The sequence below is a fragment of the Aquila chrysaetos genome, chromosome 9 (genome assembly GCF_900496995.4).
Source record: "Aquila chrysaetos chrysaetos chromosome 9, bAquChr1.4, whole genome shotgun sequence".
In the NCBI taxonomy this organism is placed as follows: Eukaryota; Metazoa; Chordata; class Aves; order Accipitriformes; family Accipitridae; genus Aquila; species Aquila chrysaetos.
In genome coordinates, this window is record NC_044012.1 from 29,449,853 (window position 1) to 29,476,229 (window position 26,377).

At 54.8% G+C, this 26,377-nt stretch overlaps 1 protein-coding gene across 2 annotated transcripts in view; it reads right to left on the bottom strand.

Moving 5' to 3' along the window:
- SEZ6L (seizure related 6 homolog like) overlaps window positions 1-26,377 on the bottom strand; it is a 50,002-nt gene that overhangs the window by 15,823 nt on the left and 7,802 nt on the right. For both annotated transcript variants that reach the window (XM_030025077.2, XM_030025076.2), the window contains exons 2-3: window positions 3,398-4,138; window positions 3,010-3,143 (exon numbers count right to left, since the gene is read on the bottom strand). In XM_030025077.2, the coding sequence (XP_029880937.1) occupies window positions 3,010-3,143; window positions 3,398-4,138 (875 nt within the window). The remainder of the gene's footprint in view (window positions 1-3,009; window positions 3,144-3,397; window positions 4,139-26,377) is intronic.

Below are 26,377 nucleotides of genomic sequence, written 5' to 3' on the forward strand. Positions count from 1 at the left end.
TCTCTGCCTATCTCCATTACAGGAGCTGTGAATTAAATCCAAATCACTTAAATGTTAACCAATTACCCACATCATGGTGAGGCAGCTGAGGAAGTTGCACTGCGTTACTCCAGCACCTGCCCGATGTAATTAGCCTCAGAGCCACTGAAGCTTGCAGTGCTTGTACATGTGAAATAATTAAAAAGCAATGGAAAAGACTCCGTCAGCACCAGGCAAAACAAGGGGGAGCAGTGGGGAGGTAACGGCTGTCCCACCCGGCTTGGGTATGGGTATTGCCCCCAGCCAGGCTGACATATTGGGGACGAGCAGCGGTACCCGCCATCCGTCAGCCCCTCGTGCCAGCTAGTGCAGCCCTTGCTCTGCGCCCCAGACCTGTGAAGCATCCTGGCAGTCAGCAGTCCTCCCTGTCACCTCCAGCCTCAGCCCTTCTGGTAGGAAATAATACAGAATTAGGACTGCCACCTTCCAGCATGTCTGTGCTAATTACTCCCCAAAGTGCAAGCTGGAGAGCAGCACAGAATGAGGCCATTGGTCTTGGTTTACAGGTGGGGAAACTGGGGCATGATGCTGGGATGGTCCCCGGGGCCCTACACTCTCCCCGTGCACTGCTGTGGGTCCTGGCACCTGGGAGGGGAGGCAAGGGTTAGAGGTAGCCCAAACCCCATGACTATTGGCCCTTCCGCCATGCTGTGCCCCATTTCCCCAACACTGGGGCAAGGGGCTGGGATGCTGCGTTCAGGGCTGGCTGCCAGCTGGCTGTTCCCCCCCTGCCAGGGGCAGCTTATGCAGGGATGCCTCCAGATTCAGCTCCCTTGGCTGCCAGTCTTTTGTGATTGTCTTGCAGGCTTGTCAGGAGCAGCTGAGCATGGGTCCTTACAGCAAAGCCTGTCCATGATGGTGGGGAAAAGTCCCAGCTGTGGGACTAGAGCTTTCTGCACCAGTCCCACTGGTCAGGGATGATGTCCAGGGTAGACTTGTCATTTTAAAATCAGGTTTGCATGCAAACATGGACAATGTCTCTGCACTGCACTGTCAGCCTCCTCCATCAGCATGTATCATGTGTGACATCCTTTGTGCAAACTAAGGAGGGGATAAATCTGTTGTCTTGCTTGCCACAAATGCTGTTTCTAGCTTTCTTGGGACATAATTCACGTCGCTGCTGCTGCCTAAATGGTTAAAAAGCCTTCTGCAGAGCTTGCTGCCTGCAGTGGCAGGTCAGGTACTCACTGATGCTGCCATGCTGGAGCACATCAGTCCTCATCCGTGGGCACCTGCGGAGGGGCCCTGCAGCGTCTGGGGCAGCAGGGCAGGGACTGGCAGCCCCTTTCCCTCCTCGGTAATCTTTGCTGAGCTGTTGCCCACCCTGGGGCAGGGCACGGGCAGGCACTTTGCTGCTCTCAGCTGCAGGCAGCAGCTCTGGGGCACTCAGCACCGCTGCCTGCAGCCCCAGGGCCCATCCCCCTCCAGCTCCCACTGGTGCCTGTCTGCCTGGGGTGGCTCAGCCCTGCCCGGCTGCCCACGGGCATCTCGGCCACCCCAGGAGCTGTTGCCGGACAGGCTGCATGGTGCATGCTCAGCCGGCTCTAGATGAGGCCATGCTCAGCCAGCGTGGACCTGCTGTTGTGATTTAATTTGTCTGAAATGCTCAGAAGCATCAGCAAAGTGAAATGCAAAGCTCGGGGGGTGGAGAGGCTAATTTTATGCTCCATTAAAATCTCAGTTTACAATGGAGCGAGGTCAGGAATGGTGTCACCTGATGGATTATGGACGGAAGCGAATTTACAGTGGAGCAGCCTGTCTTTAGCACCCTGTGGATTTGGGGAGACAAAGTTACTGCCATGGAAAAGTGTCTGAGACAGACACACATGCCAGTGCTCACCCCTGTGCCGCTGCCTGGCTCTGCCGGCTCGCAGGGTAACCTCCGCAGCGGGGCATGTTTCCACATCATGCCACAGAGGTCAGCCCCTCGTGCCTGCCGGAGGGATGGCAGGAACAAGCTCGCTGGAACTACTACTCTTTTTAATGCACATTCTTAATTACACAGATTAAAAGTTAATGGATTTTAATTGGATGCGAATGGTGACATGGGGAAAACACAAGAACAAGAAAGGATTGCACACCAGAGCATGGAGACTGTGGGCTGATGGTGTTTGAAACCTGTCCAGGCCCCTGCCCTGCTCCCAGCCTTGCCGGACTGTGGGATGTGGTGTTTTGGGGAGAGCTGACCGTGCACGTCTGCCTGGGCCAGACCCCCCGCTCTGATGGGTTTGCACAGCGCCGGCACGGCGGCAGCCCTGGCATGTGGTGTGCTGCACCAATGCTGGCCGTGCCCGCCGCTCCATGCTCCTGTTCGTGCCAGGTCACAGCATTTACAGATGCCTTCCTGCAGAAACTCACCCCTGGCTCTCTGCTGCAGCATACATACTTGCTGCTGCTGGGGTTTGCTGCAAAATGCCTGCTTGTCCATGTGGGTTTTATCCTTCAGTTGTCAGGGATGTGGCCCTGCTTCGGTGTAGGAGCCATTTGTCAAAACCCGTCCAAAGCAAGTGCTGGCTGGAGAGGGGACTTGGGCTGCCCACACAGATGCCTCGGGGCTGCCCGCACACCTCAGGGCTGCCCGCACACCTCCTGACAGGCTGGGGAGTGAGGGTGGAAGGCTGGTGGCCGCAATGGAGACAGCGCTGCTGCTTCGCCCCTTCCCACGAAGGCTTAGTGCCTTTTTTTGCAAATTGCCTGCCAGTGCCTCGTTGTTAAATTAATTGCATGGCATTTCAATGCTTTGATCATCACTGACGTTCAGGATGCACCAGTTCCCTTGTACAGTTTATTTATTACATGGCCTAAGAAAAATCTATTTTTTTCCCTGGGAAGGGGTTTTTTAAGCAAGTGCAGGTGCCCAGGGCAGCCAGGGCAGCCGTGCCCAAGGCTGTGGGTGCTTTGCATCATTTGCTGTTGCAGAGCAGGGGTGTCAGGCCATAGTGATCCCCTCCCGCCGGACGCACTTCTCACCTGGAGCTCGACGCCATAGCCCGTGTAGACGGTGACGTTGTAGGTGCACTCCAGGTAGCTGTGCACAGGCAGTGGAGGGTAGTCCGTGGAGTCGATGTAGCCCTCAGGGTCATGGAAGCTCATGCTGCAGAGGACTGGGGGGAATGTGTGTCAGCGATCGCCCCGGGGGAACGGCTCACCCGGCAGCTCCCTCCCGCACCCAGGTACGACCCTAAAACCCAGCACCTGGGTTCCTGCTCCAGCGGCCAACACCGCTGAAGGGCAGAAGATTTTAGGCAGCCCCACAAACTCAGGCAGTGCTGCTGGCACCACACGCAGAGCTGCTCCCCATCAGCTGCCATAACCCCATGCCCATGCTCCCTGGCCCTGTGCGGGTGGTGCAGCTTACCTGGGGTGGGCTCCGTGGTTATGACGGTGGTGGTGATGATGGTGGACGTGGTTGTTTCTTGGCTCTCTTCTGACGCGGAGCCATGCACCTCTCTCTCCGTGCCGTTTGTCCAGTTAATGGTGGCACCGGCAGGAGCCACAGTCGGAGCCTCGGCAGCATCACCCGTGCTGTCGGGGAAGGGCCGAGGGACCGCCGGCGGCAGGGTGGACGGGGAGATCTGCAGCGTGGGGTGGCTGGTTGTGGCCCGGCCCCCCCAGGGCAGCTCGGGAGGGCTCTGCTCCGCGTCCCCCGTCCTGGCTACTGCCTCTGCCGGTGCATGCGGTCCTTGGGAGGCGATAGGGAGCCCAGACCCCAGCGGGCTGGCCGAGGAGGCAGCCCTGGGAGGCCCTGGCAGGGTGGGCTTGGGCCTCAGGTGCTTCCTTGCCGTATTTACTTGCTTTAGCGTAGGTGGCTTTTTCTTAACAGGGAAAGTTTGTTTTGCATCAGCGTCGGGGGCGGCGGTGGGCGTTGGCAGGACGTGGCTCCGCACCAGCAGCGTTGTCTCCTCCGCCGCCGGCTCGGCACTGTCCTCCGCTGCCGGCAGCAGGTTGAGGGCAGTGGCGTGCCCGAGCTCCCTGACTCCGCCGGCTGAACCCATGGCATGCCTGAGCTCCCCAGCTCCACCGACCGTCTTGTCCACCAGCTCGTCTGCAGTGAGAGGGTCCAGGCTGGTGGGGACCAGCGCTGCCCCTGATCCACTGTCTGCAAAAAAATGGGGAAAAGTGGGACTCGGGCAATTCTGGGCATGAAATTATAGCTGTGCTGGCAGCACAAAATCAGCCCCCCAGGGAGCTGCGGCTGATTGAACGCCTGCCGCTCTCCCAAACAGACTGATTATGGGAAAGCAATAATAAGCCTGCACCGATTCTCTGAAAGCTGGGTTTCTCTTGAAACTCGGTGGCCTTATCGCACTGTTTCAGAGCTGCTATTTGGTCTCTTTATCTAGAGGTCACTTGTTCAGGGAGGTTCACTCACTCCTGCTAAGTTTGTTGCTCTGGCTCGGTCGCTGTGAAAAGCCTTTATTTTTGCAATTGTCATCAGCAAATATGCCTATTTCAAAGCGCCTGATTAGGCCGCGGCTCTTTCCCATTGTCTTCCCCACGCTGCTGCCTGGCGGGGAACAGACGCCGATTAACCGGCTTCCTCCGGCCTCCCACGGCAAAACACCACCCACTTCTGCAAAGTCTCTCCTTAGGCAGCCACTAACCTTTTGTGTTGGGCAAAGCAATGCGCGGGAAAGAAAGAGTAATCAAAGCCACACCGCCACCGCGTCAGCCAGGGAGTTTAATTGCATGAAATACAGATTTATTCACCACCAATGGGTCTGATTGGGCTGCGGTCCATGGTGTAAAATAAGCTGTAAGCAGCGCCGCGGCTCTGTGAAATGCTGCAGAAAGCTCCAAGAGGCAGAGAGTCAACATTTTCCATGGAAACAGCAGTTACCAGGGAAGGTGTTTAATGCGCCGTGCTTAAAGACTGTAATTCCAGCCCCCTCAGCTCCCCTGGGAGGGTTTGGAACCCGAGTCCCTAAAACACGGGGTCTCTGCCTGCGGCGTGGGCAGGCGCCCGGCTGGGCATGGGGCTGCCTGGGCAGGTGCTCCCCTTCGCAACAGCAAGCGAAGGCACCGACCTGCTCCAAAAAGTGGTTCGAGTTGCTGTGACATGCCCACAGGGGCAGCCGGGACGTGTGCCTGCCACGATGCCAGGTTTCTGCAGGATGGGGGACTGGAGCAGCAGCCAGGGTTACTTTCCCAAGCAGACTCCAGCAAAGCACGGTAAACTTCTGGCTTGCCCTGGGCACTTCATTACAATTAGCGTTACAGATACTTTAAATAAAAGCATAACGCTTGCATTAAATTTCACTTGATTTTTTTCATTTCAAATTCTACTAATGAAGGTAGGACTGGAATGAAAAGGAAGAATGGAGCTTTTGGATGTGAAACCTGAAACACAGGGACACTGCCAGGTGATTGCCATGGGGGAGTACCGTTCCCCTCGAGTCCAACCGCCGTTTACCTCACGCTGTGATTTTAATGCCTTTCAACTTCTGCTTCTGATGCCTTAGCATTAGTTTTGCTGCTGCACAGCTGGCGAGCACTGTGCTGGGTACACCACGGTGCAGTCCGGCACAGCACTGCTCTGGCACAGCAGCGGTTTTACAAGGGCTCTGCTGGTCCGGGCTGCTTTAGCTCCTTAGCCCTAAGGACAGAATTGTAATCTCATTGCAGGCAATTGCATGAGTGCTGGGGCAGAATTGGGCAGAGGATGGGAAAGCAGGCGAGCGTCGATAAGCATGCCTGGCTTTGCTCTGCGGCGCTGCCCAGGCTGGGGGACCCCGTGATCCTCCTGCCCCACGTGGGCACATGAACACCACCATCAGCCACGCTCCCCCCTACCCTGCCCAGTATTGTGCACGGAGGACTCCTGACGGAGAAGAAAGTTGTAGGAGACCTTGAACCCGCCTCGGTGGTGACGCTGCAGAGTGTGGCTGCTTGTTATGCTGCTCATGATCCCTGGCCGCTCTGCGGCTCCCCCAGCGTGTTTGTGCCATCCAGCTGTTGCCTCTCATTACACATTTAAGTGCTGATCCTGGAAACACTCGGGTACCCACTCTGCTTTCTGCAGAGGTGCGCGCTCACTCGGAGGTGACTTGCATGCATAACGCTCAGCCCCTGCGTTATTTGGATGTGAGGGATCAGTGGCTTTATAGGACTCGGACTCATACACTCTAAGGTACGAGCGCTCGCCTGGATGGACCAGGGACCCCAGCACTGTCACCTCCACAGGTGCCAGGGAGAAAAGGGACTCACAGTGGCAACAGAGTGGCAGAGTCTTGAATGCCCCAGTGGTCCCTGCTGGCTCCCTTTATAACCAAGCAGTTATTCTTCTTGCTGCAGCTTGTGCAAGGATAAGCAGTGGTCACTGCTCCAAATGGTTGCTCTGCAGCAAAAGCAGCCCAGCGTGACCCTTGGGGAATGTGCCGTGGGATGGGGGATATCCCCAGCCGTTAATGGGGCAGCCGCTGCCTGCGGGGCAGGAGGGACAGGCACAAGCAGCCTGCTGCAAGTTGACTTTGCTTCGTCTTTTGGAGAATCGAAGAGGTTTCTGGCCAGAATGAAAGATAAGGGAACAAACAGGGAAAGGCAAATGTTGGGACAGTTAGCCTGAAGGATGGAGTTTCCAAGATCTGCTTGTCTGAGGCTGGAGATGTTTTTTTGTCCAGGTCTGTGCAGTGAGTGCACTGCAGGAGCGCAGGAGCCTTCCCCTCCGCTGCAGGCAAGCTCGCCTCTCCTCTCGCTGGGCTGTGCCAGGACAGTCCCTGAGCTGCTCCTGCTCCTCCGTTCCCTCGAGCCCTTGCATGGGCTGCTGTTACCCGTGTTGGTCCTTAGCCCCAGTTCCCTGGGACAGCCGGGGCCCTGCCTGTGCCCGTCCCAAGTCGCTGTGTCCTGCTGTCAGCTGGTTGAGCCATGGACCCAGCCACAGGCAAGCCAGTCCCGGCTACAGAGGTCTTCCTGGCCTCTCCCGTTATGTTTCCCATGACTTAAAAAATTAATTCTTTAATTAGCGGTGGTTCAGCAAATTCATTAGCTGATTCCCTTAGCACATTAGGAGACATTTCACACACATCGTCTGCAACCACTGACTTGTGTCAGCTCTGAATAATCTCCCCCGGCTCCCCCCGGGGAGACTGGGTGCCTTGGTGTCCCCACGCACGCTGCTAGGGGGGCAGCCCAGGAGCCCCCACACCCTCCACTCATTTCTGAGTGTCTCTGCTTCCCTCTCCATCCCACCCCCGGGCTGAGCCTGGCCTCCATGGGCATCCTGCCATGGGGCCATGGGCAACCTGCTGTGGGGTGATGGGGGGGAATTGGTCCCCAAGGCAGTGCCAGCATCAACTCTCCTTCCCTGACAAGTTTTGCAGGGCTCTCATGTGCTTTAGGCTTCCTCTCCCAGCCCAAGCTCGGGACGGGCGGCTGGCGGCTGCTCTCCCACTGCTGCTGGTCTGGCTGCAGCTCAGCTCATCGGTTTTAGAGCTCTGCAGCAAAACGGTTTCTCCATTACAGGAGAAGATGGGGCTGTCAGACAAGGAGGAGGCAGCACGGCCCTGGGAGGTGAGGGGAGGGGGCTCACTGGCTGGTGGGACACGGTGGGACACCAGCTTATGGTGGGACAGTCAGGGTGTTCCTACAAGAACCTGAGTCCTTAAAGCTGGTGTATTACCAGAGACAGCAAAACAGCATCCCCGGGTTATTTGTCATGTGAACTCTAATTCTTAACGGATGTTGCTGTTAAACCATATTTTACGCTTTCAGAAAGTTGACTAATTTCTTACTAGATCCTTTGCCAGGATGCATTTAAACGATTCTGTCCTTAACAAAGCATGAAATAAAACACTCTGTATAGTGACTCTGTAATGAGATACTTAATATGCTTTAGTTTGTAAAGGGCAAATGTGTATTTCAGGGAAGCGAAGAATGCAGCCAGGCTGGAGTGGGGAGACGGAGGCACAGGGGGGCCCTGGCATCGGTGATTAATAAGGACATATTCCACATTACCAGAAAAAGAAGTGATTAACAAGCTTAACTCCAGATTGCATCGCCACCCCCAAACTGGAGCTGTGCCCCAGCATGTCCCCAAGATGCGGGCTGCCAGCCCTGCCTGCTGCCTCCCCGGCGCTGCCAGACCCTGGTCACACCCCACATGCCTCGGTGCTGCCCCACGACCCGTCATGTCCCCAGCACAGCCCGGTGCCCGCTCCCCTCCCTGCTCAGCTGGCTTTCTTCCACTCACTTGTGCCTGGTGCCCATCTCGAGAAGGGAAGGGAGCCATCAGCTCTTCCCTCCCGGGGTGGCAGAGGCCCCCGCACATGGAGGGGCTGTTGCTGCCCGCAGAGTTGGGTTCCCCTGCCGGCGGCCTCTCCAAGGTGGACGAGGCTTTAGGAAAAGCAAAGAGCAGCAGAAGCAGAACCAAGCACCCTCATCCTTAAGGAAGGATTGCAGTAGGTTTCCATATTTGATAATAGGGTAAGGGTGGGCTTTGGTAAGATGCTTTGCATACTCATCTGAACGCAAACAGCCATTCTCCCACCTCCAAGGACTATGGGTAATCATGGTGAGAGATGAGATTTGAAATTGCCCAAGCACCTTTGGTGGATTTCTATCCAGGAGCTAGCCCAGGAGCACGGGGGGGTTGCGGCTCGCACTCATCGCTGGAAGCTCTGCAGCCCCTCTCCGCTCCCAGGACCACAGCGATGTTGCCTGGCCACCTAATGCCACTGGAGTGCTAAATAAACCACCAGTGATTCATAATAAATTCTGTGGATTTACTCTGAGTTGCAGTAGCAAAAATACTATCATAATGGCAGGCAGGAAATGTTGTCAGCAGGGGACAGTTGCTTGGGGTGCTCTCATAGCGGGGCTTTTACTCTCCGCTGCTCACTCACAGCACGGGACGAGGCTGTTTAAAGTCATCCAGTGCTGCAGGATGCCCATGCTCCCCGCCATTGCCCCGGCCCCACGGGATGCTCAGCTGGGGGCCAGGGCAGGTGGAGCAGGACCCTTCCTGGCTGCACAAATCCATCCTGTTCTGCACAAGCCATCGATCCAGAGACACTGAGCTGGTGGAAGAGAAATGATCACGTTTGACCTTGATCTAATCTGCTAAACCAGCTCCAGAGGAAGAAAATGCTATCAAGATGTACAAGGGGTTTATCTTGTATCTTGATCAGGAGCACTCCGCAGGCAGTTCGAGACTGGAAAGGCTTCTCTAAATCCACAAAAGCTTCCACAAGCGGCCCCCACAGCTGGGCACGGCGCGGCACCCGGGGCACTGCACTCTGCACAGCAGCATTGGCATAGGCGGCTGCTCCTGCAAGGTGGGACAGAAACGTCTGGGACAGTTTGGAGCACAAGTGATCTTAATGCAACACGACAGCTCATCTTCAGGTCTATTCTGGGATCTGCCTAGATACTGGCGTGTAAACACCAAGGAAGGAAGCTCAGCTCCGGGGAGGACGTCTCCAACCAGCTTTCACTCCCCCACGATTTATACTTAGCTGCCGTCGGAAGCGCTGGCTCCTCTGCAGGGCACGGGTGCTGAGCACGCCGTGCTGCATGTGGGAGTGTGCGGGCTCTGCGCCGGCCAGGGCTGGCAGTGGGGACACAGCCCCAGTCCCCAGGGCTGGGGTGATGGCACAGAGCTCTCGAGAGGTAGCGGGGCAGGAGGGGTGGCAGGGCAGGCAGGGCAAGGGCAGGGGCAGCCAGCCAAAGCAGGTCCCCTCACCCAGACCCAGCACTGACCTGGGTGCTTGCAGGGCACCAGCCACCCGCCCACCTGAGCAGCACCGTCAGCTGCTCACAGAGGGCCCTCGGCACCAAAAGTTTCCTTAAATATACACAAATGAGTACAAATGCCTCTCTGAAACTTGCCATCAGAGCAAGAAAAATTAATGACCTCAAAGACCAACATAACTGGGGTCTGTGCTCTGTTACCCATGCAATCCTTCTGCCCATACAAAGAATAACTAATTGTTCTGACAATATTTTTTCAGGTGCAAACAGCCCTTTTTTTGCCATTTAGGATAGTTTTCTCTTACTCTTTTGAAGAATTTTGTTTTCCCGCTACTCAGAAATAAATCTGCTTATTGCTCGTGATCTGTGAGCATGCAGCGACAGATTTGGGTTGTGGCCTGGAATTTGCCGTGACAGCCCAGGCGCATTAACTGAGCAAACTGTAACGTATTAAGCAAAAGAGTGAATGAGATTGCAAGGCCAGGCGAACAAAAGAAAACTAATTAAACGTGAGCTCAAGCTCTCCCCTTTGCCACAATTTCATATGCTATCAGCTCTTGTTCTCCATAAAAGTGAAACTGGCTTTTCAGTGGTCCCTCTCAAAAAGCAGCTTGGCTGTGTTTTGCACGGGGCAGGGACACGGTGCGTTCAGGCAGTTTTCCGCTGCCCAGTGGCCGCAGTGCCAGCATCCCCATGTCCCCACCAAGGCGAGCCCGGCTGTGCTCCCGGGCATGGGGCACCCCCAGACTCTGCCTTTGACCCAGCACCGACACGGCGGAAGATGACACTTTCAGCTTCTGGACCTTGAATTTGCAGACAAAAACCCGCGCTGAAACCCATGCTGCCATCAGACCTTCCCCGCTGGCAGCACCTGTGGCTGTGCTGGTGCCTGTGCTGCCCCCGCAGCAGGGAGCCCCTGGCAATCAAGGGGCTTTCAATTAAGGGCACAGCAAAGAGCTTGTTCCAGCCCCAAAAGCCTTTGTGGAGCAGCAGGGAATGGGAAGCGCAGTGCTCAAAGCGCCAAGAGAAGCTGACAGCAAAGCCCCTTGCCTATGCCGCTGCAGTCCCTGCCCACGCTTGAGGCCCCAGGATGGCCCCAGGGACCCACGATGTCCCCGGGGATGGGCCAGCTGGGGACTCCCCACGGGGCTGCGCTGGGTCGGCAGGACTGGCGCCAGCACGGTACCACACCGGGATCCGGGTGGGACCTCGGCTGCGGGATACCTGCAGCCCAAAGGGATGTGCTCAGGGCAGGGCAGGAGCCACTGCCCATTAGCTCAGCTCCTGGGGATGGTGCCTGGGGCTGCAGCCACCTCCTCAGAAACAACCCCAGTGACTGTGATCTCTGCAACTTCAGCCCCAGCACGCAGGAAAATCAGCAGCTCTCATCACAGGCACCTTGCCGGCAGAGCGGAGTGTGTCTGGGCAGCCCCTGGAGCACGTTGAGTCCCCACATCCCTTCCTGGGGCCACGCTGCACAGCTACGAGCTACGTAGTTTCCATGGGAGGCTCAGCCACGGGCCCCCATGGTGCAGAGACCCACACGCCGTGGCCTCCCTAGCCCCAAAGCTTCATCCCCATGACAGAGGGTCCCCAGCACCCCCGCAGCCCCACCCGGGGAGACGGGACCGTGTCTTGTGGCCAACGATGGCAGACACGCGTATGCTGCTCCAGAGGTGCCGCGGCTGGAGAGAGCCAGGCAAATCTGATTACTGCCAATATCTCAGCCAGAGGGGCTTAGAGGAATTAGGGAACTGCAAATGCTTGATAAAAGGATGCTGAAATAATCATAAAGCACTCATTTTGCTGCTGTGCTCCTGAAAGAGCTAAACCATGAGTAGCTGTATCGCCGGGTTCCCATTACTAATGCCGATGCTATCACTACCTCGCTGCAAGCACACGTTCCCAGGCTGCCGGAGGATGGTGGCTTGATTGCTCAAGTTCAGTAGTTACCGTCCTGAAGGTTTTAGCGATCTGATTATGGCAGAAACCCTGAGAAGCTTATACAGATGCTATTAATGGCGGCATTCAGCCCCCGTGCTCTGCCTGTATGACGGGCTTAGGCGGATTGACGGTGTGCTGGGACTGGCTAATCCTGCCCGGAGCTGCTTCTGCTGCAGACGTCTGGCCCGAGCCCTCTCTGAGGGCTAGGGCTAGGGCTGGGGCTGGGGCTGATCCTGCACCCCCCCAGCACCTCAGCCTCTGCACATCCCCAGCTCTGTGCCAGCTCTGAGAATGCCCTGCTCTAGAAGGTGCCCTGCTCTTGGGAACAAGCCCCCTTCAAGGGTCTGTGGGAGCAGCTGGACCCACTCTGCAATAAAGCCAGGCCCAGGTGGATAGGCTTGGCTTGTGCATAGGGCTTCCCAGGGGCAGGGCTGCAGGCTCAGCCTGCTCTGCAGGGAGCTGTAAGGATTTTCTCGAAGGCAGGGGATGTGGCTGAGATCTGCCATCCCCCCCTGGGGTGGACTGCTGGGGGGATGTGCCAGCTGCCCGGGAGCAGGGAGGCATTGCAGTGCCCACAGCAGGGATGACTGTGAAGACCGCGAGCCCTTGTGCATCTGTGAGGTCAGGCGAGGGGGTGGCTGACCGTGGCGGGGGAGGGGGCTCTTTGTGGGGCAGGTGCTTGGGAACAGCACGTGGCACTGCCCTGGTATGGAGAACCCATGCTCAGGGATGCTTTGTGCTGACAGAGCTACTCCTCCAAACCAGCTGGGGACAGGCAAGAAGCTTTTCTTTAAAAAGATGCTGCCTTGATTTATTTGCAGAGTATAGTTCAATTTTTTATTGTGTTCCCTGCCTTGAATGAGGTCCTCTGAAGGGTGAGATGGATGGCACGGCGGGGACCGAGGCAGCAAGGAGAGGGGACTGAGCAGAGCAATGAACCCCAACAGATGGTTCATCTCAGCCTTGTCGTAGGTTCCATCGGCAGGTGAAACGGGGCAATCAATAGCCATAATGAGCATAACTGCCTCTGCGTGCTGGCCAGCACCGCTGCTGCGATGTGAAGGATATGCTCTGGAGCACAGGCTGCTCCACTCCTGGGCTCAGACGAGTGAAATGCAAAGGCTAGGCAGCTCGGGCAGGTCTTCCGGAGCCATGTCCTCCCTCGGCACGGAGCCGGGCCAGCCCCGGGATGCCCCGGCTGGTGCTCGCCTCCCCCCTGCCCCAGCACTCCCTGCGTTGCAGCCACCTGCCAAAGCTGCTGTGCTGATTCTGCCATTAACAAAGGAGCCCGGCAGCCTCTGTTGCAGCCCGGGCTGTTGGGATGCTGCAGCCACTTTGACTAGGCCAAATCTGTCTTCCCAAAGATAGAGGCTTCTTTCCTTATCTCCTTGATGCCTGCGGTGCATGCAGGCAGACAGGTAATCTAAAGCTCCTGACGGCGTGCGAGCAGACGAAGGTGCAGGCTGAACCCCCAGAATTACCAACTACCGCCAGGTCGATGAATAAGGGTCGGCAGGCGCTGCCATTTACTGCAATGGGAGAAACTGGATCACGCTGGCACAGGGCTGCTGCGCCTGCCGCAGTGTGAGTGCCCATGGGCAGCAGTGCCTGGTCAGGAGAGCTTGCTGTCTGCCTGCAGGCAAAGGCAGGGGTGTGTGGGGCTGAGTCTGGCAGCACAGGCGCTGCTGCCCCCGCTGCTGCCCTCGCTGCCAGGCTCACAGAGCTCCTGCCCCGGCTCTCCTGCTGCCCTCCAACCTGGCCCTCTGCTCAGGAAGGTGCGCGTTGCTAATTAAATCCAAAACTTCCTTCTGTGAGTTCGTACAGGGCTGATCCCTGTAAAAATAAAAGATAAAAGAGGCGTGTTGAGGCTGTCTCTGATGCAACCCCATGTCAGTAGAGGGCTGCGTGGGTGGGAAGGGGCAGTGGGGGCCATGGGCGTGTCATGCTCTCCCGGGATCTCTGTCCCATGCTGATCTCCAGCATGCACTGTACAGATTTCATTGTTGGGGAGAAAAATATAGAGGGTTTGAGTGTGAACCAAGGATCCGAAAAAAAGCAGGTTGGGTCCGTCAAAACACTCCAGTGTGATGGACTGGAAATGCTTTGGTTTGATTTCAGATTTTTAAAGATTTTTGCCTTAAATCTTGAAGAGCAGAAAAACCTGAATCAAAACAGCCTTTGATTTTTCAAAATGTCAAAACAGACCTATACAGACTCGATGGCTGCCTGCCTCCAAACAGGAGATTCAAAACCTGCTCTTTCCTGCCATTACAATTTCAGCAAATTAAGTTTTTCCAACAGAAAAAAAGTTTTCTGCAAGAGCATCCTGACAGTCAACCTATAAGCAAATAAAATAGTAGCAATCTGATCATTGGTGAGTCATCCACGTGGGAGCGCAGATAAACGCAGCCGGAGCATTATCTGCCCGTTGCATCGGGCGTTTCTGAGCTGCTCTCCTGTGTAAAGGTGATTTTGTGCCACCTGCAGCTGGTGAGGCAGGAGCAGGAAGGCTTGTGGATGGCTTTCATCCAAATGTTTGTATCACAGTTGGAGAAAATAGAAAGTAATTCTCCAATGGTTTGTTGCCCAGCGTGGTACGAGGGATGCAGGAGGGGTGCTGGTCCCTGGGTCCTTCTGCCTTGTGGGGATGACAGCCCAGCAGTGGGGGAAGCGCCAAGACTCCAGTGCTCAGCCCCCATTGCCAGGAAGACATGGACATCACACCTTCAAGGGCAGTAAGAGTGCCCTGCAGTGATTCCCAATGCTTGTGCAAAGCAGGTGGCTCTTAAAAATAAGCACTGGGGTGCTCTGGGGTCTGGGGTTCTCCAAAGCTGGCTGCAGCGGATGGAGCCAGCCAGCCTGCCTTCACCATAGCTGTCCCAAAGAGCAATTAATAGGCAGATAATTCAGAAGAAGAGAGATGCCCAGGCTTTGCTCAGGAGAAGCCTGCAGCAGAGGTCATGGAGCTTCAGGACCTATCTGCCTCCCATTCCTGTGGGTGTCTGGACGTCCCTCCTGTGCAGTCCCCGAGTGCCGCATCTTCTGTAGCACGGGTTGTAACTAGCACCTTTCCTTGTTGATTTGGTCCTGCCCTGGAGCTCAGGGCCATGCTGGGCTCAAGCTGGGGACCCAGCTAGGCACTGGGGGTCCCGGGGCAGGATGGGGTCGGGGCATTTTTCCTTCCATTTTCATGAATTTGCTACTGCCACAGAGACTCCTGTGGCCCTGGGGAGTTTCTGAACTGCTTTAAAATGCTGTTAAATTGGCCATGTGCAAGGGTTTATTTATGCTCATAGGACTGTGGTCTGCATATTTCATTTTAAAATTTACATCTGTGTCACTAGCAATGCTCAAATAAGGTTGCCATGGAAACCCCTCATTACCGGGTGAGGATGCTGGCAGCAGTGCCCAGCCCTAGGAGCTGTGGCCGGGAAGGACCAGGCTCTCCTTACCACTGCCCACCCAGCCGCAACTCCTGCGGCCCAGGGGCAAACCTGCCTTTGTCGGTAAAGGCAAACAAGAGGAAAAGCATTTCACCGACGCCTGCTGCCTGTGGTCAGAACAGGCCTTGGCAAGATGCTCGGGGGAACCTGCTGCGTTGGCAGGGAATGCTGGGCTGGGACATGGTCCTGGGTGGCAGCAGATGCCCATGTCCACGCTTGGTCCTAGCTCTGGGCTGAGACAGGTGGAAAAGCCTCATGGACTGGCCGTGGGCGAGGGGGTTTCTGGTCACGGGTGGGAGCGGTGGGTTTGGGCTCTGCAGCAGGGACTGCTTGCAGGCGGCGGTAATATTCTGACAATGAAATGCTCTTTTAAAAACTCGCTTCAGTGGCAAATCCATACCGCTTGTGTCTGATTTGCTTTGGTCAGGAGCAAGGATGCCGCCAGGAATACAGGAATTAAACTTGCAATCCTCTCCCCCTCCGTGCTCTGGAGAAGCTCGTAACTGCTCTAACGATCCGCAGTGGCCTGACAGATGCCTGGAAATTACACAGTTCTCCAAGCTACGAGGAAAATGGATTTTCCTCCCCAGTGCTGTTTCACGGAGCTGGAATCAATGAGACTTTGACTCTCAGGCATTTGTTTCAGCCATGCCAGCTCTGTGTGGGTACTTGCTGCACCCATGGCTTTGGGGGGACCTGCCGATGCTTCCCCTTGCTCTGGGAGCCACTGCCTGTGAGTCCCTGTGTCCCCATGATGCCCCAGCCCTGCTGTGCCCTGAGCACCAGTGTCTCGGCACCCCTCACCCCCCAGCATCACCCCAGGCATGGAGCAGCCCTGGCAGACCCCCCGGTCCCCAGGGACAAACCCAGCCTGTGCTGGGAAATGACCAGCTTCTTCCCAAAGGGACGCAAACACCCACGAGCTTGGTTGCTGCTCTGCTGCAAGAGGAGCAGCAGCAGCTAATGAGGAAGAGGAATTAAAGAGGCTCATCCAATTGCAGAGGAATGATAGAATGGTTTGGGTTGGAAGGGATCTTAAAGATCATCTAGTTCCAACCTCCCTGCCATGGGCAGGGACACCTTCCACTAGACCAGGTTGTTCAAAGCCCCATCTGACACTTGAACATCTAACTGTCCTTGAACACTTCCAGGGATGGGGCATCCACAACCTCTCTGGGCAACCTGTTCCAGTGAAGAACTTCTTCCTTACAGCTAATCTAAATCTACCCTTTTTCAGTTTAAAGCCATTACCCCTTGTCCTATCACTACATGCCCTTGTAAAAAGTCCCTCTCTGGCTTTCCTGTAGGCCCCCTTTAAGTACTGGAAGGCTGCTCTAAGGTCTCCCCAGAGCCTTCTCTTCTCCAGGCTGAACAACCCCAACTCTCTCAGCCTGTCTTCATAGGAGAGGTGCTCCAGCCCCCTGAGCATCTTTGTGTCCCTCCTCAGGATCAGCTCATGCAGGTCCACGTCTTTCCTGTGCTGGGGACCCCAGAGCTGGACACAGTACTGCAGGTGAGGTCTCACCAGAGCGGAGCAGAGGGACAGAATCCCCTCCCTTGACCTGCTGGTCATGCTGCTTTTGATGCAGCCCAGGATACGGTTGGCTTTCTGGGCTGCAAACGCACATTGCCGGATCATGGTGAGCTTCTTGTCAACCACCAAACCAGTTAAGAGATTTACAGCATGGAAGCAATAGGACCTGTCGCGTGCTGACTTGTACAGGCTCAGAACTGCCGCTGCTGCCTCCCTAGCTGCTGGGTGTGATTAATTATCCTGATATTTCTGCAGAGATACACGGGCTGGTGGGGACCACGGAGCAGGGGAGCAAAGCCATTAGAGATAGCAGTACTTTGATGCAGATGTTAATTTGAGTTCATTGCAGTTTTTTATAATATCAAATGTAAGAAAGACATGGTCTCTGCCTTGTTACAGGCAGACAGGCCTCTCTGAAATGAATTAACAGGGCGGTTTCAAGGAGTAAGTCATTTTTTTGAAAGCTGAGCCTCACTAGGTGCAAATAGAAAGTTTCCCATAGAGTTTTCTAGTCTTCCCGGTAAATCCCTGGTGCCAATCTTCTGACCTTGGCCAGATGCACCCCCAGGCTGGCCCCAGCCAGCGCCAAACATGGACACCCCAGGGTGGGGAGACCCGCCGTGCCCCTGCTCCCTCCTGTTCTCTGCTGCCATGTCCCGCTGGGTGTCCCTGCTCTGGAGGGGGTTTGTCATGAGGATGAAGGAGCAAAGGCAAACCGATGCTATGGCTCTCCTGGGCTATGTGGCCGGGATGCTCATTCCTCAGGGCCCACCCGGGGAGAGGAAATTGAGTATTTTGGCAGCTTTTCAGGATACAAATTGAACTGGGGGAAGAGAAGTTCCTTCTTTCTCAACCAATCATCCAGCCTAGTCATCTATATCAGGGTATAAAATTAAATGGCTTCCTAAAGAGTGAGTAAATTTAGATACAAAAAGCCCATTCTAGTCAGCTATCTGAGACTAAAATAATTAATCTCCCATCACTGTTAAGATGCAGTGGAGCAGATCTTGAGAAGCGAGTGCTATGATTAACTCTCTGGGAGCAGGTCAGCCCCGTGAAACGCAGCTCATGCCCCGTGCTGTGCCCAGGGGCTCCTGCCAGCTCCTGCCCCACCTGGCCTGTGCTCGGCTTTGCCCCTGCCAAGTCACGCCAGCGCATCTCGATGCTTGCGCTGCATGAACCAATGTGTTGGCAGGGCTGCTGTGCCCTGTCGCTGCCTCTTGGGTGATGGAGGGGACTCAGGAGCCCTCGCAGGGCTGCAGGAGCCCCAGCAGGGATGGAGCAGCCCCAGCAGGGTTGCAGCCTGGGTTTCAGCAGCTCTGCTATAAGGTGGAACGTTGCTCACAGGGCGCGAGCCAGGAGCCCTCTGTGTCTGTAGCCCTGAGCGCAGTGCCATGGAGATCCCTGCTGCCTGGGGCCCCCTGGGCTGCCAGCAGGCTGGGGAGGTCAGTACGCCATGGTCAGAAGGCCTTTGCCCCTGAGAGCTCCTCTCCCCGATGCACCGATGTCACCAAGCACCGGGAGCAGCCCTTGCTGTGCCAACCAGGGGCTCTACGGGAGCGCGGTGGGCTCTGAATTGCGTCCCTCGGTCCTGAGCACCCACGCTGCTGAGCTGCAACCCAGCGGGGCACAGCGCTCGTGTCCCTGCCATCCCTACCTTGGCCAAGACACACGCCGGGCCAGGGGGGGTCAGCCAAGCAGAGCAGAACAGCACAAGCAATCAGCCACTGGGTTTAGCTAAAACTCCCTGCATCTGGGGACGGCTGGGAAACAATCACAAGATACAGAGCCGTAAAACATCTGGAGAGACAAAGTTTAGCCTAATTATAATAGATGACTATTTCTCTGCCTGGCTATAAATCATTCATGGTCTCACTTCCAAGCAGTCACATCCATGGGACTATCTGACTATTCAAAACCTCCTTCTGTTGTTCTACCTGTCTGGAGTGTGTTCACGGCTTGGTTTGATTTGATTTCCACTCCAGAATGGGAAATACGAAATGACAATATAATGCTAGAGATCCAGGTGACCAGAACAGCCCCATGCTCGTGCCGCAGCATCACTGCCCTGCGCTCCTCAGGCTGGGGGAGCTGGAGGATTTGGTTTCTGCCCGAGCTAATGGCACAGCTTCTGCATTGACTGCAAGGCATGGGGTAGAACTGAGCTGCCTTTTGCCAAATCTGTTTGGCAATGCTTTGAATTTCTTTTGCAAGATGTAACAGGAATCACAGTGTTGCTCTAGTCCAAGCTCCTGAGAGAGCAGATACAGGCAGCCTCCTTGGGGTCAGATCGCTGCCTCCCCCATACCAGCAGGGGAGGATGCAGCTGGCACTACTGGGGTCCCATGGGTTTTTCCACAGGTACCCCAAAAGCATCCCCTGGGGGATCTCTGTGCGGGATTTGAAGCCCATCAGGTCCTGGCCATCTTCCCGGGGTGCAGAGGTACCTCAGAGCAATGAGGGCAGCGCAGGAGAAGCCTGGCATGGTGGTACACACCATTTTCTACTCTCTCCGCTGAATGAACTGGGCTTTTCCCACTGTGGGGATGCAGCACCCAGTGATCGCACCATGCACTGGGGAGAGGTGGGCAGAGCCGAAGATGCTCAAGGTGAGGGAAGGGGGACAGGGCTGGGGTTTCCTTGTAGCCCAGGATGTGCCTTTGTCCCCTGCATCCCTCAGCCCCCCTGCATGGCCCGTTTCTCCCTCCCCAGGGACAAAGTGGGGTTTCAGCTCTGCCTGCTCCATCAGTTTGTTGGGCCAGGCATCGGGGTTGGTATGTCCCGCTGAAGGTTGCAGCCCGCATCTCTCAAAGGAGCTGCCCTGAGGGAAGAAACTTTTTTCCAAGCAATGCTTTTCTTTGCATTTTCTTTCTTCATGGAGGCCGTGCAGAAACCTGCCCGCCTGCTGCCTGCAACTGCATAGTGCCCTTGAAAAGACCCTGTTGTACTCCTCTGAAATTATGTAGCTCTGGCGTCTAATGATTCCTGACAGATTGCGAACAGTCCTGCTGCTAGCAATCAGGAAGGCAGGAAAAGTGTTGGGTTACTGATGTTTGTGGTTATTGCAGTTATTGGACTCCATCGATTATGGGGACGGTCTGTGCCACGGAGGCTGTTAGTAACTAGGGCAAAGCCCGGTGCTCCCCGTTCCCACGCTGGCTGCCGGCCCGGCACACCCCGGCGAAGCGGAGCGATCACAGCTCGAAACCGCACATGGCTGAGGGACAGGACACATTCTGCTCCCAAACGCCGTTTAACAGCCCAGAACACCACCAGGCAGACGTGATACAGTTTGTCAGCCAGTCACCTCCTCCATTACTTACTATTTTCCTTCTAAAGAAAGCAATAAACTGCACTTCAGCTGCCGGATCCTCATTATGTTAAAACAATTCCAGGGTTTGGCAGCACGGCAGCTCCCCATGTCAGCCGGTACAGCCTGCTGCTCAGCTCCGTACAGGAGGCACAGTGCCCGGCACGTCACTGCGCATCCAGCCTCGCCATGCTGTGGGATGCACTGGCTTACTTTTTCAGAAATGAACCTGTTTTCAGACAAGATTTGGCTGAAGGAATATGAAATTCAATTTTTTTTTTTTTTTTTTAATTTTTCTCAATAAAAATGGAGTCTTTCTGCTGGGGGCAGAGCAGCAGCTTGGGGCTGGCACAGGCTTCGCCACCCCGCCCTGCCCCGGACCCTGGGACGGGTGCCCAGCCCACCCTGGGTCCATCATTGCAGGGCAGCTGGGCTGCTGCTGGTGCTCCTCTCAGTCCTCCCTTCGTTTCCAGCAGCACTGCTTTTTATATAATTAATTGTCAGCTCTATCAGTCATCAGTGAATTGTGTTTTAAAGATGGCCTGGCAGAACTAATTCCATTTCTGCACTATGCCATGCTGGATGATGATAACCTATGTACAGCTTCTCCCACAGAGCCTAATGACAAGCCGCTGCACTTTATTTTAATTAATACAGATAGCAAATATATTTTCATTAGCCGTCAAGATGTCAGGAGAGAAGCACGGTCCTCCGGCATGGCAAGCAGCAGCGGCACCTTCACTCCCAGGTAGGATGCAGCCCCCAGCCCTGCCCGGTCCCCTGCCCGGCTCCAGCAACCTCCGCATCCCTCCTCACCCTTACAGCACTGCCTGGGCAGAGGCACAGGGCAGAGAGTTTCCAACCAGCCCGGTATGGGTGGCATGACCCATAAGACCCTGAAGAAAGCTCACTTAGCTGTGCTGCTCTATGGGTGCAGTGCCTGCTGGGCGAGAGCTCTCTGTGGGGCCAGGCAGCACGCTCCGAGACAAAGCCTCTCTCGGGTCCCTCCTCCCTCCACTGTGGGAGATCATGCAATTATAAGGCACGTTTGTAATTTCTGAAATTTAGAACAATTAAGCTGGCTCCCTGGTATTTCTGACGAAAGCAGCCCCTTGTTCCCCGAGGAAGTAACAGCCTTCCTTGACCTCTGCTCTATTATTCTGTTTGATTGATCTTAATTATATCAGAAAGGATAATGATAGTCTTTGTGGAGGTGCAAGTACACTGGGAACAAAGATGACAGGCTCTTTGTTGAGAGCATGAAGGCTGCTTGGGCAGTGATGGCGGGCACGGCTGCTGCGCCCAGCTAACGAGCCTGACGAGGTGTGGGGCACCCGGTCCTCTGCTCCCAGGAAACCCCCGTATTCCCCCAAGATGGAGAAGCAGAAGGCTAAAAGCATATCATAAACAAGCAAAGAGGACTCGGTCCTCTGGCTGGACCGTGGCAAGCAGCAGAGACCATGTCTCTGCCTCTCCCGTTGTGCCTCACAGCAGATGCTCGCTGTAGGCAACTCCCCGCTGCTCTCCTGTGCACACCAGGGCACCCTGCCTCACTCCCCCCTGCACCCACGCAGAGGCTCCAGCTGGCTCCCACCAGGCTCAGGGCACTCTCACCTTTCCCTCCCCAACCCCAGTGAGGCATGCTGTGCCCACCCCATGCTATGCCCCCCCCCCAGGGGCTTTGCTGCCGCTCCACCATGTTTCACCATGGAAGCAGGTACAAGGGTGCTGAGGAGGGGCACAGAAACACATCTCCCTTTTAAGAGACTGGGCAATATCACCTTCCCCCACCCCCAAGAATTCCTTAAATAGAAAAATCAAACCCCACAAATATGTAAATGATTGCCTGTTTTGTTCATTAATCACAGCTGGATTGAGTTAATTGAGAAAGCCCTTAAATGCCGGCCCTTGAAGTATGTTTCTACCGCAAGCCCTCTTTCAGGGTGGGTGTGTTGGGAAGTAGGGTGCAGGGCTGGACCTGACTGCACTGCGGGAGCCTTGGGCTCTCCTCGGGGGCAGCTCTTCAGTTTGCAGCTTTTCCACTTCCATCAAAGCAGCTTTGGCAGCGTGTGACACCGCAGCCACAGTGCCGCTCCGGCTCGGGGAGGAGTGGCACTCGACAAGCCTTTCCAGAAGAGCTTTGATATTTGAATCGGCGTGCGGAGAGGGGGCTTTGTCAGATGTTCCTCGTATATTCTTGTAAAACATGCATGTCATTGCTGGCGCCTGTGCGTGTCTCCTGGCGATATTATTATTTTTGACACACTCTGCTGATTGGGAAATGCGGTGAGAAAGTACCTGACTCTTCTTCCCAGCAGGTAACGAATCAGCAAATTATAAAAAACAGTGTGTCATCCGACTTGGATAAGTTTTTTTTCTGCTGCTGCTATTGTTTATGTTCCTACAGGGTAATCGTAATCTTTAATGTACTTTTGATAGCAGTGTAGTACGATTAAAATAGGCACATCTGAGAAATAAATCTGTTTTTAAGGATTGCCTTTTTGACATACAATATTAAAACCTCAGGGAAGGACCAGCTGCTGCTGAAGGGGACCCGGGCCATCTCTGAGTGGGGATGATCCCCCCAGGTCCTGCCCTGAGCTGGCAGGGAGGGAGGGCAGTGGCTGCAGGGCTGCCAAGGCTCAGACCCGACCGTCTGCCCCTTGCAAATAGCCCCATGGCTCAGCACCTCCGCGGGCATTGCTCCCCTTGAAATGACGGTCGCATCCTATGCCTGTTGCTGTGGGTGCTCAGCAGGAACCTGCAAGGCGCGGTGTAGGCTGGAGCAGTGGCTGGAGTCAGGAGGCTATGGGTTAGGGCTGTTTGCTCCTGAGAAACACAACAGCCAGTTTCACGGGAGCAGGAAGAGCAGCAGCAAGTTCAACATAAACTTGCAACATGTATTTTCCATCAGAGAATGCTCTGGCCTGTAGCTGGGAACGGTGCTGGCGGTCTTGGGAAGGAATTTTTTGGAGCCAAATGCCTTTTTCAGGGTTGGTTCTAACTCTGGGCTCGTAGTCCTGACTTTAAGCAGACTGCTGCCTTTGCTGTTTGTCCAGGTTTCTTGTTTTGATCAAAGATGCAATGCTGTATAATTTAAGACTTTGCTTGTGAGGCCAGTTTGATGCATGTGGAGCGGAAATGTGGAAAAATACAGCCCTTGCCCATGGAAGCCCGCTCAGATAATCTGAGTCACTCGAGGAGACTTTATTTGCCATGACTCAATTCAATTTGTGCAGTTGGGTGACAATGTACCAATGAGCGATAATGAGTTGCAATCACCCTGCGCTGCATCCTGCTGGCACAGCCGGGCAGTTCACGCCGCAGAGCATCTTCCCATCGTGTTTCACCATCAACTGCTCCCCCGGCAGCACCCGACTGACCGGAGCTGCCTGCAGCTCAGCACCACCCTCTTCTCACTGGCGCGCCTGTGTTTCTGCTGCGTTGGTTTTATCTCTTTGGTTTGCAAGAGCTGGCTCCTCATGGCACGGAAGGCCAACGCAGCAATGCTGGGGCTGCAAACGGGCAATCTTGCTGATTCCCGAGGCTGGCACGTTTTTCCCAGATCCAGGCGTAATGCTGAGGCACGCGCTGTGCCTGAGCCTGCAGGAAACACTGGACGTCTGCTGGGTTACCGGCAAGCAGAGTGAACTGTTGGTTCTGCCTTAGCTTGGCTCCCGCGGAAGCAGCCAGAGGCTCACGGGTGCAGAGGGCAATGGAGCGGCAGCGATGCCGTCGTCAGAGCAGGCGAGGTGCCCGCACTGCCCAGCCCCTTCGCCATGCTGGTAATGCCCCGAACTGGCTCTGCCCTTGCTCTGCCGGTGTGCAGGCTGGTGGGCACACTGAGCCTCGAAACCTCTGCTCCATGCAAGTTTGGGGCATATGCAAGAGCAGCAAAAGCCTGTAGAAGACGTGCGCAGATGCTGACATCTAGCAGAGCTGTTCAGGCTACGCCAGACGGGTCCTGGTGAGGAGATGTGGTGGCTTCTGTCTGGGACTGCAGCGATGCTGGAGAGCAAGCTGCTGGGTTACTGGTGGTGCGGCTTGCCTTTCACTGCAGACTCTAGATAAGCCCCAGCCAGAGAAATGGAAAATGCTTTTCGAATTTAGATGTTGTAAAAGACATTTTGCAGTGGAAAAACTAAAAAGATTTGCCTCTGGGGGAGCCAGCTGATCCTCCTCTGTGTCACTGTCAGGAGAGCATTAGGCTGCAGCTGCAAGGGCTCTTGTTTTGCTGCACCCTTCCCTCCCTACCTTTCCTAATGAATTCCAAGAAAGCCTCAATGCCTTCCTAAATAGGAACACAGCCTGTGTCCTTCACAGTCATCTACACAATAAAGACAGCCATTTCACCGCTGGCAGGCACGGGCTCCTCTGTGTACTGGAAACAAAAGCTGAAAAGAAGCCTTTATATTTTTTGATTAGATAGCTTGAAAAGTTTGCTTTTAATTGAAATTGCCTCGCTGATTTCATCTAAGTGTCAGCTCTAAACCCCTTCTGGGAGAGCAGCCCCAGTTCCTCACCGAGGCGATGGCTGCACAGATCCTGCACCGCCTCTCGCGGGAGGTGCGGTTCAACAGGCCCAGGAGAAGCAGGAATTGCTGTGCCTTTTGGGTGCTGCGCTGACTTTGGAGACCAAAAGCTCTTTTCTCTCCTTACGCAAGAAGCAGCTCCATTGCCCAGCGAACACCAGAAAGCTCGGCTCCCCTGAGGAGAGCAGTGCTGCTGCTGGTCTGGGACCAAGGCAGGGAGCGTGGACACCTGGAGCATCCCACCGAGCCTGAGGAAACCCCTGAGCCCTTCACCTATCAATGCACAAACGGCCCCAGATGGTGCCAGTTATTGTCCCAAAGCCACAGCTATCCACCAACACCATCCAATCCTGGGGGTACAGAGGGACTCGTGCCCTCTGTGACACGCTGGCTCCAGTGCTGCTCTAAGCAGTGGGGGCGTGTGCAGAGAAACGAAATTTAATTTTTTTTTTTTAAAGAATCAATGAGGAAGAGAGATTATTGGGGAAATTTCCTTTTGGGAAGTTGTGGCACAAAGACAAATTGAAATATTTCAACGCAGGCTGGGGACTGAGTCTTGGATAAAAATAAAGTGGGAGGCAGCAGCACCTTCCCAATGACATTAGCTCCATTCATCTCCCCGATGACGCTGCAGCCATTTCACTGGCAGTGTACAAAGGCATTAGAAGTTACATTTTCCTTCACTATTTCTCAAATATATTTATGCTGGAAGATGTTTGTGGAGGTACGTCGTGTGCCTCGGGCAGAGGATTAATTCCAAACTGTCACCTCGCTTTTTGATGGGTTTGTAAATTCTGCTCTGTTGATTTGTACTCTCAGTAAATTGATAAAATCCTCTTTCCAAAACCTAATACACTATTTAGAGCTCACCAGGGTTTTAGACCTCATTGGCTCACATATTTATGTAAATATAGTGTCCAACAGCAATTTAAAAACTGCTGCATGAATAATCTGGATGGATGATAACGAGGGGAGGGAACCAAGTTGTCTGATGGGGGCTGTGTGCTCTGGAAAGCAGGTTTTCCACATCTCAGGGTGCCGGGTTTTGGGGCGGCTTTCTAGGTGAGTGGCTGTTTTGGGCAGCATTGCCCCAGGATCCATCCCCTCTGCACTGGAGCTGACTAACCCTGACAGTGTTGGGAATAGTCTGACGTCTCTAAAGATGCTCTCAGGGCCGGAGTGCAGCGATGCATCCCACCCCAGGCCAGCTTGGGTACCGGGCTGACAGAGCTGTGCACTCCCCTGCCCCACTAACAGCAAAGCAGCACTTGGATCACAGTTTTAATGCACCATCTACCTTTCTTATTGTAAATCCTTCCCACGCAATGGGGGAAAAGATGGCTGATATGTCCAAGTGGACATCTGCTCTGTTGTATTTGCAGAGCTCCTCGCTGTGGGCAGGAATGCTGCTGGTGTGCTGGGAACCCTGGGAGGCTGTTAGGGCTCATGCGAAAGTAGTCTTTCAATTTAGGGACTTGGTGTCTTTGCAGATGGAAGTTTAGGACTGTGAGGAATAGCCTGATTTTTTACAGAAATTGCATTTAAATCATCATCAGAAAACGCAAGCCCCATTCCCATGTATCGTCATGCAGCCCCATTGTTGGGGGAATAGCTGCAGGGCTGTGGGAAGGCGGCGGAGGGGATATCAGAAGTGATGTCCTCTGGTATTGTCCCCCAGCCACCAATCTACCCAAGATGAAGGATCTCATCCACAAAATGTTGACATGCTCCATTAATCCACCCTAAAAAGTCAGATGGAGATTCTCTCTTGAATTTTAAATATTTTCAGCTGTTATGACTAGCTCTGAACTCACCCCAAATTGACCAGTTTCCAGAACATTCCCTCACTCCCCCCGCATGTTATTCCTGTTTCAATTAGTGCCTGCAT